This window comes from Nothobranchius furzeri, chromosome 17, assembly GCF_043380555.1.
Source record: "Nothobranchius furzeri strain GRZ-AD chromosome 17, NfurGRZ-RIMD1, whole genome shotgun sequence".
NCBI lineage: Eukaryota > Metazoa > Chordata > Actinopteri > Cyprinodontiformes > Nothobranchiidae > Nothobranchius > Nothobranchius furzeri.
In genome coordinates this window covers 31,880,610-31,898,778 of record NC_091757.1, presented here as the reverse complement: position 1 = coordinate 31,898,778, position 18,169 = coordinate 31,880,610, and the positions used below count along the sequence as shown (strand labels likewise).

Sequence of the window (18,169 nt, the reverse complement as noted above, 5' to 3'; positions counted from 1 at the left end):
CTTTTGATTTGAGTCCAAGGGCATCAGTCGTTTTGTTTTGCAATTCAAAAATGCAAATAAGAATTTGGGAATTAGGATTTTTTTGTCAGTCAATTTTCCCCTCGTAATTTAGCAGTTTGCTTTACTAAAGTGTTACAAGTCCTCCTCACGATGAGATACCATCAGTGGCATACATGCTACTTATTAGTGACCATTTTAATTTATAAAGTGTTTTTGGTGACAAAAACTACATACTGTTCTTCCACTCATTTGTGGCTGTTTACCCATGTCACCCATCTGTTGTTTTACTGAAGCGGGTAGGCATGCATACCGGTTTCTTAGTAGTTCGTAATGAAGCTGTATTACACCTGAACGTCATGCACAGTGATGCATAAAAACTTGGGATTGCCTCTTGCTAAAATGCAGTGTTTATGTTAAAAAATGTAACCATATCACATTGGGTTGAAAACTGTAATCTGTTATGTTTGTTTAGCATGGACTGCAGTAATTTGTACACATAAATGCCTTAAGCGATCTTTGATGTTCTATCAAGGACTAACATGGTCTGAATGAGTGTTTTCTTTTCTAACATTTGTTGGAGTTGTTGTGTATGTAAGGAAAATCTTTACTGAAGAACTTTGTCCTAAGTAAAAACATAAACTGACATTGCACACTAGATGATTGATCAAAACCTAACAGACTGACAAAACGGGCAGTGCATTGTTTATTTTGTTTGTTTGGTACTAACTGTATTTACAAAAGCAAAACAAGCTAAAAGTTAAAAAACAACAACATTGAATTGATTGACTCACCCTATGTTGGATTGTTTCTGAGGTTATGGTATTGTGTTCAATCGTTTTCAGAGGTTAATATATATAAATATGTTCTTTTTTTTTGTATAATTGTAAATTGATGATTACACAAACAAGATAACACAAAACATCGATACAAACCACATGTTGCAAACCTGACAGCTTCAGACTAGTCTGAGTGTTGAATGGCTATTGGATGGTACTTTACTGCATGCAACTGTGCTGCAGCCCTCGTGTTCCAAAGCTTGCGTTCCCCTCCAATATTACTGTATGCTTGTGAAATTTTAGAGAGGCAATAAATACAAAGAGAATGGGTTAAGATGAAAATCACTGCTAATTATTTCAAATACTCTTTTCTAAGAATGCTTTGGAGCTGTAAATGCATATAAATACTGACCCAGTTGTACCCCTTCCTTCAAAAATCATTCCCGATTGAACATTTGTGTTGAAATATGTGATTGTATTTCATAAAATTGCACTACTTGTCTACTGTCTTGTGTTCATTCACTGAATGTTATTTACGGACTTTATTTGAGGACTTTTATTTTCTCCACGATAAAGTTGTAATTTTGTTCAGGCACTATGCTGGACAAATCGGGTCCTCGCTCAGCATTTTGAAACCGTCGCGGTGAGAACACTCCTAGCATCAGCAGCCGGCGAACGAGGAGGTTGGAATGATTAAAAGATATTCAATTTTAATTTTAACAAGTTAATGGGTTTAAATTGCAAGTTCATAACTATAAGTTAATCAAAGATTCGGGGTTTATGTTTATCGTTAGTTTTGAGTGCCTAGTGTTACCTGCCTGTCTTGCTAAATGGCTAATTTTGGAACATGGTACAAACGGCGAAAGCACTTTGAAGCTAAAGTCCATAAATGTTGTTCAATTTTTACGGATATTATTTAAGCAGGTTACGTTTGTTTGAATTATCGTGATTATGTAAGTTACTCAATAGATCTCTAGAGATGACCAAATTAGTCTGGAAATATTCATGAATGCATTTTTCATTATTCTGTCATCCGAAATAAGTACTAGCTGCTGTACATGTTTCGACCAGGGAAATCATCTTTATGTTTGCCAGGCAGGTAGTAATATCTCTGGATTGCATTTATCGCGTCTCGCCCGTTTAATTGCATGATGGTGCGTTCAACATCCACTGAACGTCCTTTCATGTGGGTAATCCTTTTAATCAATCCGCATATGTTATCTTGAGAAATGCTTAATAAATGAGAAAATATATTAATCGTGACTGTGAGTGCTTTTCTGTACTGTCAAGTGTTATTGTGTTTATACTGTGGTTTTAAAGTAAAATATGATCATTCACGTCGTGGTCACCTTCAAGTCGTTTGAGTTTGTTTTTTCTAGAGGCGTTGAATGCATCGTGTGCCCTCCCTTTAAACCGAGCATGCGCGTGACATGTTGTAAACAATGAGACAATTCCAGATCGTCTTTAGCTTTGTGTCTAAGTTTATATGTGTAAAACTAAGCGGCACACCAAGTTTTAATTTAATGTAGCGAAATGTCTCTCGGTAAGTATAGGAACTTGTGTAGATAAATGTCATTATGCACAGTGGTTTTATAATTATCGTGACCACGTATCAGATGTGTTACGGCACATCAGTCCGAAAAAACCTCGAGTGACATATTTGGGCGTGACAGCATGCGGATAAGAATATTAAAATTGTTTTTTTTTTGTTAATGATTTTCGTTTCTGAACATCCTATCCGAAATTATTTGGGCCATAACCAAACCTAAACATCGAACCCGTTGTTGAGCCGTTAGCATAGTTCCGGTTTCTCTAGCTTGACACTTAGGTTAGCAAGCTAGCCGACAAAAGCTGATACAACTTTAAATGTTGGTGTCATTTTGGTTAGAATATTGAAAATAATACAACATAAAGCACTTTTGTGTTTGCAAATCAGAAATGTACATTTGTTTCAGGCTGTTCATATTTTACAACTCACGACAACTGATAGAAAATGGATTGAAAAACAGTTATTTAATTAAAATATCAGGTCATCTTCGGTTTAAAGAAAGCCATCTTGCGTATCCCTCTGTGTTTTTTAATCGATCTTCTTTAATGTTAAAATATTTTATGTGAAATGACCAAACTAAAGTGCTCATTAATAATTCTGTTGCTTTTGCGCAAAGATAAATAATTAAAATGCAAGCGCTTGCTGAGGTAATCCTAAAAGTCTGGCTTCACATGCATGATATTAAACCAGACAACACATTTTCAAAATATTATTTGCAATTGTTTAGTCATTAAACCTTGCTGCACAAAAATAGGCTATTATTAGGTGTTAATTTCAACTGTAGGTTTGATTTCTGAATGACTACAGGTGATAATTAAGTGTCATCTGTGTTTTAGGAAACTGAATAATGGAGGCAGTTTTGAACTGGCTGAAGGGGCTAAGTGCTGCTGAGTTGTCTGAGGAGTTTGCTCGAGCAGATCTCAAGTGCGGCCCCATCACATCTACCACCAGAGCCACCTATGAGAGGAAGTTAGCTCGTGTCCTGGTAGTGCAAGAAGGCAGTTCCACTGAAACAGACAGCCACCCTTCACCACCAAGCTCAGAGACTGCAGCCGATCATGCCAAACCTGTGTCAGGTGCCACCTCAGAAGTTGCCCCCAAAACTGCTGCAGCAAGCTGTGGTTTCTCTGAGAGTAATAGTGAAGAGTTGGACTTTGGGTATGGTGTGGGTCTAAACCCACCAGAGGAAGAAGAGATCTCTGTAAAGTCTACCTTCAGCAGCTCTACTGACTGCAGTAGCTCTCAATGCAAAGGAGAGAACTCGTCAAAACCAGCACAAGAGTCCCCAACTTCTTATTATGGAGTTTGTCTACCATGGGAGGATGTATTGGCAAGAAATGGTAAGAAACTCACAAGACAACTTTTGAAATTCATAAACAGGTTTTTGCTTTGACTAATGAATGCTTTGATTTTAGTATTTTTACAACGCAGCACCAGTGCAACAACATTTTTTTTCCCAACTGGTATTCATCCATTCTAAGCGGCTTGATGTGCTGATTTGCTTGACGGGTTAAACTAGTACCTTCTTTCTTACTACAGTCTAAAGTCCCCTTGAGCGTTATCACGTTTGTTTACTTATAAAATCTGCTGTTTGGGTGTTTTTTAACATTCTTGTTTGTTGAGCTTACCTAAACATTTTGACACCAAGTTAAGGAATAAGCTAATTGTGAGTGAAAACTTAAGTTTATTCTTCTATGATTTTTGTCACAGACTTTGGTGCCTCTGTAAAACGAGCAGCAGCGGCATCTCTTGTCTAGTCAGCCATGAGTTCCCAGGCAGGCTGCTGCTGGGTGGTTGCCCACAAAACTCTGGAAAAGATTATATTAGGAGAGAGAATAAAGTAGAATTAGAGAATTGGAATAGAATCTCACTGACTGTAGGAACCTCTCAGGGAGACATTATATGTTTATGGACCAGACTGTCACTTGATGTTAAAGTAAAATGAATCGAGGCATTGTTTGTTTATTTAAACAGACAAATACTAAATGTGGTCACGCTGCCATCAGTGGTGGCTGGTGAATTTTTTTTGGTGGGGCGTATTTTAACAGGTGTGCTGAAAAGAGCATGCCAGCTGAGATTTTCACGACCTGTTATGGCAGGGGTGTCAAACTTAAACTCACAAGGGGCCGAAATGAAACTCTGGGACGGAGTCGAGGGCCAAACTTAATATTTTTTGAAAAAGTGACGGCAAATTTGCACATTTTCTTTATCAACATATATGCAATTTTGAACCTTTAAATTTGGAAACAAACTTATTTCTGCATTAACACTGAATGTGGAATAACCAAATTACACACGAGCAAGTCCGTTTTAAATAAAACACATCAGTGGTATTCATTACTTGTGGTATAATCAGCATTTTTAAAATCTATTCAGGATTTATGTTTTCTTGTTTATTCATTTTTCTTATTTTTATTCTCCTTTTTTTCTCCTGTAATACGTGTCATCGCTGCGGTGACGTCTAGCTTTCCCCACTGAGGAACAATAAAGGGATTTTCTATTCTATTCATCTATCTGCAGCCTTTCCACTTCCTGTTTACTGTAGGTTAAATCTTTTCTCACGGGCCAACAACAAAATAAAAAAATATCATTTTATCTTAAATGAAAATGCAACATCTCACCTGTTAACGTTCATATTTTGGAGCAGAAAACGAGCATAAAACCAACATATTTAAGGCTCAGTTTGCTCCACTGGTTTACTGTGATGCTCACCTGTTCCAGCCAGATACCTGCATCATGGGGCTGATCTGAGCTGAGGAGGAGACTCCTGTTGTTTTGTTCATCTTCATCATAATAATGACAACATTAGATGACAACAGGTGCTCACATAGGTTTGTGCTGATGAACATGTCTGAGCAGCTTGACCACGTTGTTGTGTGTCGGGGAGGAAACACAACTACAGAGTCATGCTGGTTTGAGCGTGTCGCTGCTCGCTGGAGTTATATCGGCTCTGTCTGGACGTTAGTTGGAACACTTTCTCTTTCAGTCGTGAACACATTACTGAGCGATTAAAATCTCAGTTTCTGGGCTTCAACGTCAGAAAATAGCTGAGTGAGAGGAGTGTAGTTTGTCCGAGACAGAGGAGCTGCAGAGACCGGCAGCAGGCGGAAAAAACACAAAGGAGGGGGCTTCGTCGGCTCCGCGCTGACGCTGCAAAGCATCATGGGAGTTGAAGTCTTTGTGGTAAAATCGGCCAGCGGGCCAGTTTTAATATATTTTTGATGTTTATCTCGCGGGCCACATAAAAATGCCCCCTCGCGGGCCCTGCGCTCAGCCGGCAGGGAGCTGTTGATCGTTCCACGCACTAAGTGCAGGTCACGGGGAGACCGTGCGTTCTCTGTGTTGGCACCTGCACTTTGGAACCAGTTGCCTTTGGTGGTGCGTCACTCACCCTCATTGGGGGTTTTTAAGACTCACCTTAAGACTCAGTTTTTTGTCAAGGCTTTTCAGGATTAGCAAATTTTACCCGGTTCCGATGCCCTGGCTTCTTAATTTTTTTCAGGATTTTATTTTTTGTTTTTACTCTCCTCTTTTAATTGATTTTATGTTGGTTTTACGATTGTTATATTTTATTCTGATGGTTTTATGTTTTTATTGTGTTGTGTTCGGCACCTTGGGCGTCTGCATTGGTCGCAGAAGGGGCTTTATAAATAAATGAAATGAAATGGTGATACCACATGCGACGTGCCGATTTAAATTGAGTACATCATATGTGCGATCAAGGGTCTAAGGCAAAGCGGATTAGAAAATAGCATTTTTAGCCCCGTTGACTTGCATTCATGTATTCCTTCTTCCGGGGACCCATAAGCCGACCGGAAAGGGAGGAGAATTAGGCTCCCTATGGAAGGGAGAGATCCAGCGCGCATGCGCCAGTTAGCGTAGGTCTATGGTAAAGATTTCTGCGCCCAAAAGTAACGGGAAATACGTCACAGAACGATTCGGTAATATTAAAAGTGTAAATAACATTTTTAAACTACACTTAAATGCAGATTATACACAGAATTTATAGTCTGTGTGATGTAGAGATTGATTAGTTTATTTTCATGTTAATTTTTTATATTTTGTGATTCATATGTTCTTCTTTGTCCTGTGAGAATGGTGGGGTGGCGCCCCAGCGCTCCCTATGGATGAGTCGCCACTGGCTACCATCCACGTGCTAATTTTGTTAAGGTCTCTTTGACTTCTGTGGGAACCTGGCTGTGTAGACATCACAAGCTTTCCATTAGGGTTTTTTTTATATTATTTTACAGGAATCTCCTAATGTGCAATATTTATATATCTTAATGTGTTGCGGCTTTGACAGAAGTACTAAAGACAATACTATTGGAGGACACAGTCTCAGCACACACACACACACACACACGCACACACACACACACACACTGCCCAACCAACAAAAAAGTCGCCACTTGGATTTAAAGGGGTTCTTTGCACACATTTTCATTTTTTTAAAATCATTTTCTTGAGCCAGTATTTGCTTAAATGAACCTTTACAAGGTTAATGAATTGACACACTTGCAATGTCAGAGTATGCATCCGGTCCCTGTTAGTAAGTGAAGCTTATGTGCTGGCGCTGGAGTTTGCTTCCAGCACATGTTTTAGATCATGAACACAGCAGATTTGTTTTTATTTGGTGATGAACTGCTCCTGTAGAGACTAATGAAGGCCGAAGAGACATGTCAGCTGTTAGATTAACCCCGGCTTTCCACGGGAGCCGTCAGCAGCACGTTACTGCAGCAGCGCGTCATAGCTGCTGATAGGAACCGCTGTGGTCAACAGAACCTTTTCCACAGCAGCCGTCAGCAGCGCGAGTCGGCCGCGTCTCAGGAGCAGCATGTCGCGGCCTTTACGCGCCGGTTCTATTTTCTACGCGTGACGCCTCTGAAACGGGTCAAGTTCGACATTTTTGGGGAAGGAAAGACAGGAAATCGGATGCGGAAATGGAGAGAAGCTCCCGAGATTTTCAGAATAAAGAACGTACTGCCTTCCGGTTGCTTTACTTTAAAAAAGATTACTAACTGTGCGTCCCCGTGAGAAGTTATCACCTAGCTAGCGGTCTCCTTTGTTTTTCAGGTCCGTATTGGCGATTATAAAACGGACAGAACATAAAACACAAACCATGTTGTAGTTTTCTCCTGCTTGTTGTTGTGTTTACTGACGAAGTCACTCGTGTGACTTCGTGCTCAGTCGGTGACAGCTGCTCCCCTGCTGCTTCGCGTCTCGTGGGAAGGGCCAAGCAGCAGTTTACGCGAGCAAGACGTGCTGCTGCAGTAACGTGCTGCTGACGGCTCCCATGGAAACCCGGGGTAAGGTGTTAAAAAACAAACACACAGTAAGAAGAGTTTCACCTTTGGTTTTACAACAGTCATTTAAAATGGACTCTAAGGGGTGCTAAAAGCAAGCCAAAACTGGCAACAAGTTTTTTAACCTTAACTGTTGCACTGAGTTGCTTCTCATTTCTTAAACAACGCTTTATTAAAAACTGGTCTGATGAGTCCAGATGGACCTGTTCCAGAGTGATGGTGCATCAGGGCAGGAAGAGAGGCAGACCAAGTGATGCACCCATCATGCTTAGTGCCTGTACAAGCCTGTGGGGGCAGGGCTATGATCTGGGGTTGCTGCAGTTGGTCAGGTCTAGGTTCAGCAACAGGATATGCTCCAAGAATGAGGTCAGCTGACTACCTGAATATCCTGAATGACTGGGTTATTCCATCTTCCCTGATGACACGGCCATATTCCAAGATGACAATGTTAGAATTCATCAGGCTCAGATAGTGAAAGGGTGGTTCAGGGAGCATGAGACATCATTTTCACACATGGATCGGCCACCACAGAGTCCAGAAACTTAACACAACGGTCAGACTCTACCATCATCAGTGCAAGATCTTGGGGAAACATTAATGCAACACTGGATGGAGATAAATCTGGTGACATTGCAGAAGCTTTTAGAAACAACGTCACAGCGAATGTGGGCCATAATCAGCTAAACAAAATAGAGTGTGACCCTTTTTACTGGTCGGGCAGTGTATGTGGGTTTATATATATATATATATATATATATATATATATATATATATATATATATATATATATATATATATATACACATATACAGGAGGTCTAAAATGATAAAAACCTGTTCTTCATATTATATACCTGTTGCCCAGCCAACAAAAAAGTTGCCTCCTGGATTTAAAGGGGTTCTTTGCACACATTTTCATTAAAAAAAAAAATCATTTTCTTGAGCCAATATTTACTTAAATGAACCTTTACAAGGTTAATGACTTGACAGCTGACATTGTGTATGGCTGCTGTAGGTATGCTACCTCTAAAATTACTGGGTTTATTTGCGTTGCCATTTTTAACACATAAATAAAAGCTAACTTTGAGTCTTCCTTGTTAAATTAAGAAAAGGCTCAAAATGTCCCAATTGAATGAAAACAGATTTTTTAAATAGCTGTTCTCCCATTAACAGCGCCAGCTCTGCTGTTACACCATTAGTTTTATGAACAAACTCTTATTGCATCATTTAAATCTTTTGATGTCAACCAAACTCAAGCGAGTTTCTTGTATACACACACAGCAATGTTAAAAATCTGGCCACAGACATTTAAACACATCCAGGCAGAAACTAACGTGTTTTTTGTGCTGTAGAGGGAACGCACATCTACACGGACAAGAAGGATGCACTTCAGGCTGTAAAGACCATGAAGGGAGCCCGCTTCAAAGCCTTTGCTAACCGCGAAGATGCAGAGAAGTTTGCTAAAGGGTTATGTGACTATTTCCCTTCCCCTAGCAAATCTACCCCCTGTGCATCTCCCATCAAACCTGGACCGGTCATCAGTAAAGGTAAGATTACTTATCATTGAGTGCTTTATTATCTGATGTCGTTTTTGTACATGCATTAACAAAAAGTATTTAAAATCGGGTTAAAACTATTGGAGGTAAAGTAAAACAAACATCTGGCACGAGAGGACAATCCCACACATCTCCTTGTTGTGTTTCCCAGCTGACAACATGGAGGTCGACACCATTAACAGGGAGCGGGCCAACAGTTTTAAGAGCCCACGCAGCCAGGACTTGACAGCAAAATTAAGGAAAGCTGTGGAGAAGGGAGACGAGCAGGCATTCAGTGAGCTCGTCTGGAGCAACCCACGCTATCTTATTGGCTCTGGGGATAATCCCACTGTGGTCCAGGTAGGAACATAAACTTTATATTTAGTCTATTTAATCTTTCTCCAGATATAAATATAGGTATTTGTAGTTTTGTTGCAATTTTACTTTGTTTTAGGATTCATTTTGCAAGTTTGGCCAAAAGCACAATTATAAAGACGAAACCCTCCAGTCGTAGATCCTCATCGTGTTGACCCAAAGAATGGTGCTAATGAGTTGGGGATGGGTGTGGTTTCTGCTGCATGTTTCTATGGGGCTTTCTTAAGCTGTGGTTCATCGTGACCTCTTTGACCTCCTAGCTAAGCTTTTTACTATAAAGGACTGGCTGGAAGTCAGTTATCTCCACACATGCTCACTAGATCTAGTTTAAGCTTACCACTGGATGGTTTGAATTCTTTTTAACACTTTTACAAATAACCGTTTGCTGCTAATTTCCTAAAACGAGGCAATAGTGCACAAAGTGGTCAAAAGAGAGGCAGCATTCCTGTAGAGCACATTCCAACACTGCAACATGAATCAAATGTTAAGACGTGATGACCGCAGCCATTTCTCAGTAATCTAACAGTAAATGTTGTCTGTACTTCTGTTTCAACACATGCCTGCATAAACCAGCCTCCTCAACATCGCCAGGGTTTCCTCTCATTTACAAACTGCTGTTGGTCAGCACAGGTTTTGTATTTTGCCTAGAGAGCAAGCATGGTCGTATTTCTGCAAAGGAAACTTGCTGAAGATTGAAAGTCGGTGAACTTGCAGAATTAATTTTGCTGTTTGTGTGCCTCCTGTGTTTTTAGAGAAACACAACCTACCATTGAAGCTTAGCATTTGTTGATATGAAACATATTTTCATTTGCCAGCGAAAACCTTTCAGCTGCTGCCTTGTTTGAGCATTGAAGTGACGGTGTGTATTTTTCCTGGCGATAAGGGGCAGTAGATGCGTAAATCATTGCAAGCAAGCAGTATTTTTGTGTTTGAGTAAGACCTTACCAATGGTTGCCCATTAGGGTCAAAAAGCCCTGGGGAGTGCAAATTTTAGCTAAACAACAAGCACATCAGACTTCCTTTCATCTTTGGCAAAAAGTGAAGAGGTATATTTGTAAAAACAACAACATTTAAGAATGATGAAAGATTTGTAACCCTTTGTTACAAATCAGTAAATGCATTTTGTCCTCATGGGCTCCCGTAGAAGGAAACAAGGCATCTAATATGGCGTCGCCCAGAGACTTAGACCCGCTCCCATGTATTTTAGACCTGGTTTTTATGGTTATATAAAACAACATTTTTCAACAACTGGGCATCATTTCATTCATTTTCAATAACTTTTTGATGGATATTTCCAGAGATTAATGGTAAAAACTACACATTGTCTCTTTAAGAACCAAATTCTCTGTGAAATAGATTCTGAGTTTTGTGTGAAAATTAAATAAAGGTATCGGTTAACTTGTTAGTTCGGTCTGGTTATTCCTGTTAAAATAAAGCTAACAGCTACTAATTCTTGATCTTTGGTAACAAAAATTTCAATCAGTAGAGGGTGATAAATCTCAGTTTTAGCCAAAGTTAGATACTGTATTAAAACTCAGTCTGCCTACAGGAAGATTAAATCTGACCCATACTGATGTCCCCCGGTTTCATCTGTTCAGGAGGGCTGCCGGTACAACGTCATGCATGTGGCAGCGAAGGAGAACCAGGCAGGGATTGCCCAGCTGCTGCTGGACACTTTGGAAAACTCAGAGTTCATGCGCCTCATGTACCCAGATGACCAGGAAGTTATGCTGCAGAAACGAATCCGCTACATTGTAGACCTTTACCTCAACACTCCAGATAAGGCTGTCAGTTCTCCTCTGATGCTTGCATCCAGGTCAGGTCTGATGGAGTTAACTAGCTGTGTTCACCTCATATCTGGATTTTTTTCTTCCGGTTCAGAGCTTTGAAACGCCACTCCACTTTGCCTGCAAGTTCGGATGTCCAGATGTGGTCAACGTCCTGTGTTCGCATCCTGACATTGATAAGAACAGAAAGAACAAGGATGGCCTGAAGCCGTGTGATGTAAGGCATTTCTTCTCTACCTGATAACGTCATTTAAAGTTAGCGTAGCCAGGGTTGTCACTGTCTGTGTGTTTTTACGGGGAAACGATTCAGAATAATAATAATAATATGGAAGTTGTCAAACAGCAGAAAAACACGGTGGAGTTGAAGCCTGATGGAGAGGGATGTATTGAGTCAGATTCTATTTTTAAGCTCTGACCTTTTAAAGTCTTTTAGCAGCAATCACACATGGAGCAGCATTGGCTAATTTTAGAAGGGCAAATTGTTTCCTCAGTTAATCTGAAACAGCTGCAGGTCTGCCCACGGGATTATTTATCTGTTGTCCCTTTTTCCGCAGTTAATTTGTAGCAGAAAAAATAAAACCCAAGAAGTAAAACAGAAGATAATTGACTACTTGGAGGGTAAGGAAACCATATGTTTAAAAATAAATGACGCATTGGTGTTCCTATTCTTTAATTTCTTAAAAAAAACACCATAAATATTGTTTACATGCACTCATAAGGATGGATTGCATGGATGTTTTTTTTATCACTTATGTCAAGAACTACATACTGAATAAATTAACTTGTGCACACGTCTAGTTCCAGATGCACCAGCCACACATTTGAGTTTTATTCAAATGTAAACATTTGTTCTATACTGTGTCCAAAATTAGCATCATGTCCATCAGCCGTTTCACTTGTGCTGTCTCACAGATCGCTGCTATATCCCTTTGCTGAGGGCGACAGACAACACCTCTCATCCCATCATTGGGACTCCATGGTCACCGGAGTCCTCAGAAAGTTTGTCACTGACCCAGCGGCACACCAGAAGCCCCATAGATCCTTTCATGACAGTCACAGCCTTTGCTGGCCCGCTCAGCCCTTCCAAAGTAAACTCACTACCTGGTTGCTCGTGTGTATCAAAAAAAAGAGAGAAGAAAACAACCTTTGTAACTAGTTGCTAACTAGAACAAATTGTCCTACAATGCAGGCAGATGATTTTCGCCGGTCGTGGAAGACGCCACCAAGAAACCGGGCGGAGATTTTCCATCACATTCTTAAGTCAGATCCTGACAGAGGTGCAGAGAGAGTGGGCAGGTACATCACAACATTCTCTGTTCATTTATTTACTTTAGCCCATTATCTACTTGAATATTGTCATTGTAAGTATCTTCCTAAAGGTGTTCTGTCTTAGGAGACACAGTTTTATAGAGACATTCAGTCAGCGTCATGAATATTGTTAAGAGCTTATGTTGGACTGTAATACTTGAACTTATTTGTGTAAACTCAAACAATGTCTAATGATGACTGTTATTTTAACCTCAGAGATCTGGCTCGTGAGATGGGGCACCCCTGGGCTGAGTACTGGGGCTTCCTGGATTGTTTTGTGGATTTGTCTTCAGCTGAGGGGCTTTGTAGGCTGGAAGAGCACCTGAATAGGAAAGATGTCAGCCCAAGGACTCATGACGGGGTTAGAGAGAACGAGACCAGTAACAGGTTTAAAACTCCCTCTCCAGGTATGCACCTAGGTATTTGAGACACTGAGGCACCTTAACCACTAATCCATACTGGAGGCATCAGCATCTCTTCTTCAGATAGAATCCAGTATAGTCTATGGGTTGATCCAAACCGGCCGTGCCACACCACTAAAGATGGGATTGGATTCTGTTTTTTTCTATGAGCCGCTTGTTGGATGCATCAATTTCTGCAGTTAACATAGGGTAGACAGAAAGTCACACAAGGTTTCAGTGTAAAATTTTCGGTAATTTTCAAAATATAAGACTACTGCAGCGATGCAGTTTCTTATCTATGTAGATTACGTCAATACTTGTGACCTAATGACTTGTTTGCTCCCAGCGTCTTTCGAGAGGTGCAACGGTGTGTTTTTCATGGCTTTAATCCTGCCAGTGGACAGGCACAAAATTATATATATCAAGCTGATATTAAATGTGATCTCCTCCTTGGTTTAATGATGGATGGCACGAACAAACATTGACCTTTAAAGTCTCGAGGGATTTTGTGATCTCACAAGTCTAACAAGGAGGACGGCAGAGATGCTGCGCCGCGTCTGAGGTGCACCCCAGTGTGGATTGATGCGCTGCAAAACATGCGAGTAAATGGTTCGATTAGGCATATAACAACTGGTCTCTGAAGTAGACCATCAGATCGATCACTTCTGGATACCAGGACATTGTGGGCTACTGAGCAGCCACCAAAGTCAGAGACAGTCTCATCCAGTATGGCTGGAATCAGCTCCGCTGGAGGAAAGATATAGAGGAGAACATTGGGCCCAGGGTGCCTGCGCCAGAGCGTCTGTCTCTATTGGAGCAGTCTGATCCGTCAAGGAGAACAGAGGACAGTGTGTGTTTGTGCGTGATGGAAACCGATCCACCACAACCCTGCTGAACCATGTCCAGATCTGAAACACCAAACCTGGGTGAAGCCTCCATTCCCTTGCCCGGGGTCCGTGCCTGGAGAGCAGGTCTACCCTGTGGGTCATGCAACCAGGGGCCATAAGCTGCTGATTTGGATTGCACCAATGTAGCAATGCTTGGGTCAGGTTCAGCAGAGAAAGGGAGCATGTTCCTCCCCATCTCTTTATTTATGACACTACAGTTGTGCTGTCTGTGCATACTAGCACATGCTGGCCTCTCAGGTAATGACTGAAAAGTCTTAGGGCCAGAAACATGGCTGACGTTTCCAGAAAGTTTATAAGGAACCTCGATTGGGTTGGGGACCACATTCCCCTCATTGCCATACCTCCACACAGAGCCTCCCAGCCTTTCAGGGAGGTGTCTGTGGTTACCACCACATGTTCGGACACCCTTCCAATTGGAGAACCCTGGTGGAGCAACCCTGTTCTCTCCATGGTAAAGGAGCCGCTATGCAGGCCCTGGTGACGGTCGGCTTCTGGTGAAGATGACACGAGGGACAGAGACAGTGAGCGCGTACCCAACGCTTGACATGCTGCACCCCACCCTTAATCAACCCAGAGGCGCCACGGCTATAGTGGAAGCCATCATGCACAATGGCAGGGCGGCCGAGTGAAACCAGTGCTCCAAGGTGGCCAACATGGTGGCAGAGCTGAGTGCGAGGGATGGAGGTTGCCTGGGCCTGGTTGCAGCTCTGCTGTGGAAAACCTGCACTGCTTAGAGGGTAGAACAGCACCCAGCATCACACTCATTTGCCTTTACAGGCGTGATTAGTTGTGTCTTCAGCCAGGTCACACGAGGGCGTAATGTCTCATAGTACCTTAGTTGTACTGAGGGAATCAACAGAAAGGAAACATCCCGTTGCCGGCCCATGCCGCTGATGCCTCTGGTGTGGATTCAGGGTAACTTTGAACACTTCACAGTTTTTATTTTTTTTATTTTTTCTGGTTTCAGGGAAGCCCAAAAAATTCTGCAACTCTATTTCTGTTGGTGCCTTCCTGGATGAAAGTGATGATATCAGTCTTGAGGAGATAAAGAACCGTCAGAATGCAGCACTTACCAGCATCACCTCCTCTGCTGCATCCAAGGACGTCCTGAAGGGAGCGGTGGGAGGCCGCATCACACTCCACCACCGCACGGCAGACCTGATTGAGACGGCAGCTGAGCAGGACCTTCTGTGCTGCTGCAGCGATGGCCTCCTTTCGCCAGGTGTGGTTTGCAAAAACGGGGCGTGTTCCTCCTCCAGAGACAGGACTCACAATGGAGACAAGGTGCCCACCCGCACATCCCCATCCTGCTCAGCGCTGTCGCCCATCTCCAACCTCATGGTAGAGTTTGAGCGCATGACGTTGCAGGAGGAACTGGACAGCCCCACAAGCTGCAGGGAGAGAAGGAGCAGTGGTGGGAGTTGGCACAGGGACAACCGGCACTCCTGTGGCTCCACCTCAGCCACAGACCTGAGCTCCGGCCTGAACCGCCTGTCTCTCAGCCAGAACATAGGGGTCATGGACCGGGCTGGCAGGAGAACAGAGGGAGGAGGACAAGAGGATAGCAGCAGCAGCTCAGAGGAATACTTTCAAGCAGAGGAGAGTCTGGAGGCACTGGGTAGGACTAGGGATTTAGTGTCAGGGGTGCGCAACGTCTGTGCCAGGTCCAAGTCTTGGGACCATGGAGGCCGTGACCTGAGCAGCTCAGGATCCTCGGGGTCTTCTTACAAGTCCTTTGATAACTCTCATGAGTTCCTACCCAGGACTCCCCCACATTTCAGAAGAGGACTTTATATTGAAGGGTGAGTCTCGGGTTCTTCTACAATTACCGATAATGTTCTAGTTGATAGAAAATATGCAAGTCTATCCAGTTAGTGGAGATGGGTGGATCATGATAGCATCACTGGTAATAAATGTTTTGTGTCTGCAGAGACTCTCCAACCAAACTGGACAGAGAGGTCTTGTCGGCTATAGAGGGCGTAGATGTGGATCCCCAGAAATACCCCAACATTCATAAGTGGAAGAGCACAATGAAGTCGTTCTCTGTGTCAGAAATGCAGAGGTGAGTGGGCTTCGCTAACGTTAGCTGTCAGCTGATAAGATTGTTTTTGTGTGGGAGAGCTGGTGTCGTCTTGTTCACCCAAAGCGATGTAGGGCCATCACTTCCCACTTCTACTTGTTAAAGGGACTTTATCATGCTGCTTCAAACCTTTCAGAGCAAGGATAGGTTCATATATGATGAAAACTAATTGTTGGCACTCTGGAAATGTCATCCTTTTCTGAAATCTAAGTTATTTTCTTGGGATGTTTCATCCACCCTGAAATAAAATGCTTGTATTTGATAAAATCCTGCGTTCACTTGTGTGAATTCCACCCATTTAATGACTTAACCCTAGAACCTCCGCAAATCATCACGGACCATGAAAAAGCTGCTTTAACTGGCATGCCAGCGACAAACGCGCTATCAGGAACACCGGGACATTCCTTGGTGGCCACGCTATAACGACCCCCTCAGCCATTAGCTACGTTTACATGAGCACAAGTAATCGGAATGAATGCCCTATCAGATCAAAAATTCTTTGTGTAAAATGTCAATGTCAGCATTTTCTGATCTGATACGGCCAGATCAGAATGAAATTTCTTGTCCTGAGCATCTTTCCGCATTTGCAGGCGCTCAGGACAAGCTGGAGGAGCGGGTGATCATTAGTAAGTTATCCTGCTTTGCTTTCCTGTGGCGGAGGAGCAGTAGCTTTACGTACCGCTGAGCCTATAGCTTAGTTAAAGCGAGCAGTAAAACAAAAGCATACAGGTAAAAATGTGAAGAAGGTCCATAATGGGGTGAAATGTAAGTTCATGAACAAAGCTAGAGAATAGAAAATAAATTTTAAATGGAAAGACGTGCGGACAAGATGGGGTTAACAATTTTTTTATTCAGAGAAAGACAACTCTCAACATATTTAACCTGATTGAATGCTTGGTGCATGATCGGATCATTTTCGTTGGTGTCGATGGAAACAAAGATTTGGGATTTCCAATCAACTAAGATCTGAATCTGACGGGAGATAAGTGGCGCATGTAAACGTAGCTATTGTTAAATCTCGTCATCAGGCCCTGCTCCTCTCACGGAAGCTAGACTCTGGTCTGAAACCCATCTCCTCTGGCCAGCACAGGACATGTGGCTTAGGCGACTGGTGTCAGACTTGGTAGTCCAGTGGAAAGTGTGCTCAGACAGTCGCCTTAACCACTGGACTACCATAGTCAATACAGCAACTGACCCGCAGCTAAGGCGCTGTTGTAGCACGTTTAGTTAGTGTCTGTGGGCAGAGTTTCACTCAAGCAAAGCATTTTATTTCAGGGTATAAATTCAGGCTGACAGACAAAACTCATGTTTAAGATCAAATGACATCTCAAAAGTGCCAACAGTAATATTTTATCATAGACTGTGCCTACCTCGGCTCTCAGAGATTTAAAGTGGCATGATATGGAACTACTTTTCCTGAGGCTTTAAGGACGTTTGTGCCATTCAGCCTCTGATTTGTGAAGACTGACCTAAATAAAAAATCAATAAAATAATGTTGTTCCCCTAATTATCAGCTAATTTTAACAGAGCTGTGTAATATTGTTCTCAAAATAAAGAAGTAAATTGTTTATGTAACACGGTTTTTATGCTCTTTTAGAATTTTATGAATTTTTCATAAATGTAGTCATGCAGGAATGGTGAGTTGTAATTGGCCCATACACTGAAGGGCTCTGTAACACCATGACTGGTATGATCAACTTGACTGTGATGAAATCAGATTGTAGTCTGATAAATATTAGGATTAGATCTGAAAATTCGGCCTGTTATTGTTGTGTACGTGTTGCATAAATAGTTATATCAAAGCACTTCTAAAGAATTGACCATTAATGTTGGGGTGTGTTGTGAAGCTGGCCCAGCCCGGCGGTGAAACCACGACTCAGGATGCAGCATCAGACCCCCGGCTCTCCCATCGGCGGCTTGATGTCCCCCACCGGTCGCTTCAGTCCCGTCCGCCACGCTGCCTCTCCAGACTTCAGCCCCAGCCGTTACAGCCCCGCCAGCGTTGGCTACATCCAACGCATCCGCCTCAGACACTTGAACGAGCCACTGCTCTAACTGCCCCCCCCCCCCCCCCCCCCCACACACACACACACACACACACACACACAACAACCCCAGCTGCTCCAGGATGACCGCAGCAGAGCTCAG

The 18,169-nt window shown here is 42.4% G+C and overlaps 1 protein-coding gene across 2 annotated transcripts; it reads left to right on the top strand.

Annotated features, from left to right (window-relative positions):
* Window positions 1-1,382: 1,382 nt before the first annotated feature.
* On the top strand, window positions 1,383-18,100 carry ankle2 (ankyrin repeat and LEM domain containing 2). 2 transcript variants are annotated; one of them, XM_015971989.3, is made up of 13 exons: window positions 1,383-1,459; window positions 3,162-3,665; window positions 8,980-9,174; window positions 9,335-9,522; window positions 11,136-11,324; window positions 11,419-11,541; window positions 11,879-11,942; window positions 12,237-12,412; window positions 12,514-12,620; window positions 12,849-13,039; window positions 14,909-15,743; window positions 15,872-16,003; window positions 17,869-18,100. In XM_015971989.3, exons 2-13 carry the CDS (start codon window positions 3,173-3,175, stop codon window positions 18,074-18,076), a joined length of 2,901 nt encoding a protein of 966 aa, XP_015827475.1. In that variant the 5' UTR covers window positions 1,383-1,459; window positions 3,162-3,172; the 3' UTR covers window positions 18,077-18,100. The 2 variants fall into 2 exon arrangements, with proteins under 2 accessions (XP_015827475.1, XP_015827474.1); XM_015971988.3 differs by lacking the exon at window positions 1,383-1,459 and adding an exon at window positions 2,192-2,319.
* Window positions 18,101-18,169: the final 69 nt, after the last annotated feature.

Coding starts and splice junctions, on each gene's coding strand:
- ankle2 (XM_015971989.3), top strand. CDS start 3,173: ATGGAGGCAGTTTTGAACTGGCTGAAGGGGCTAAGTGCTGCTGAGTTG. Junction 11,325..11,418: donor TCAACACTCCAGATAAGGCT/GTCAGTTCTCCT, acceptor CTTCCGGTTCAG/AGCTTTGAAACGCCACTCCA. Junction 12,621..12,848: donor GGTGCAGAGAGAGTGGGCAG/GTACATCACAAC, acceptor TTTTAACCTCAG/AGATCTGGCTCGTGAGATGG.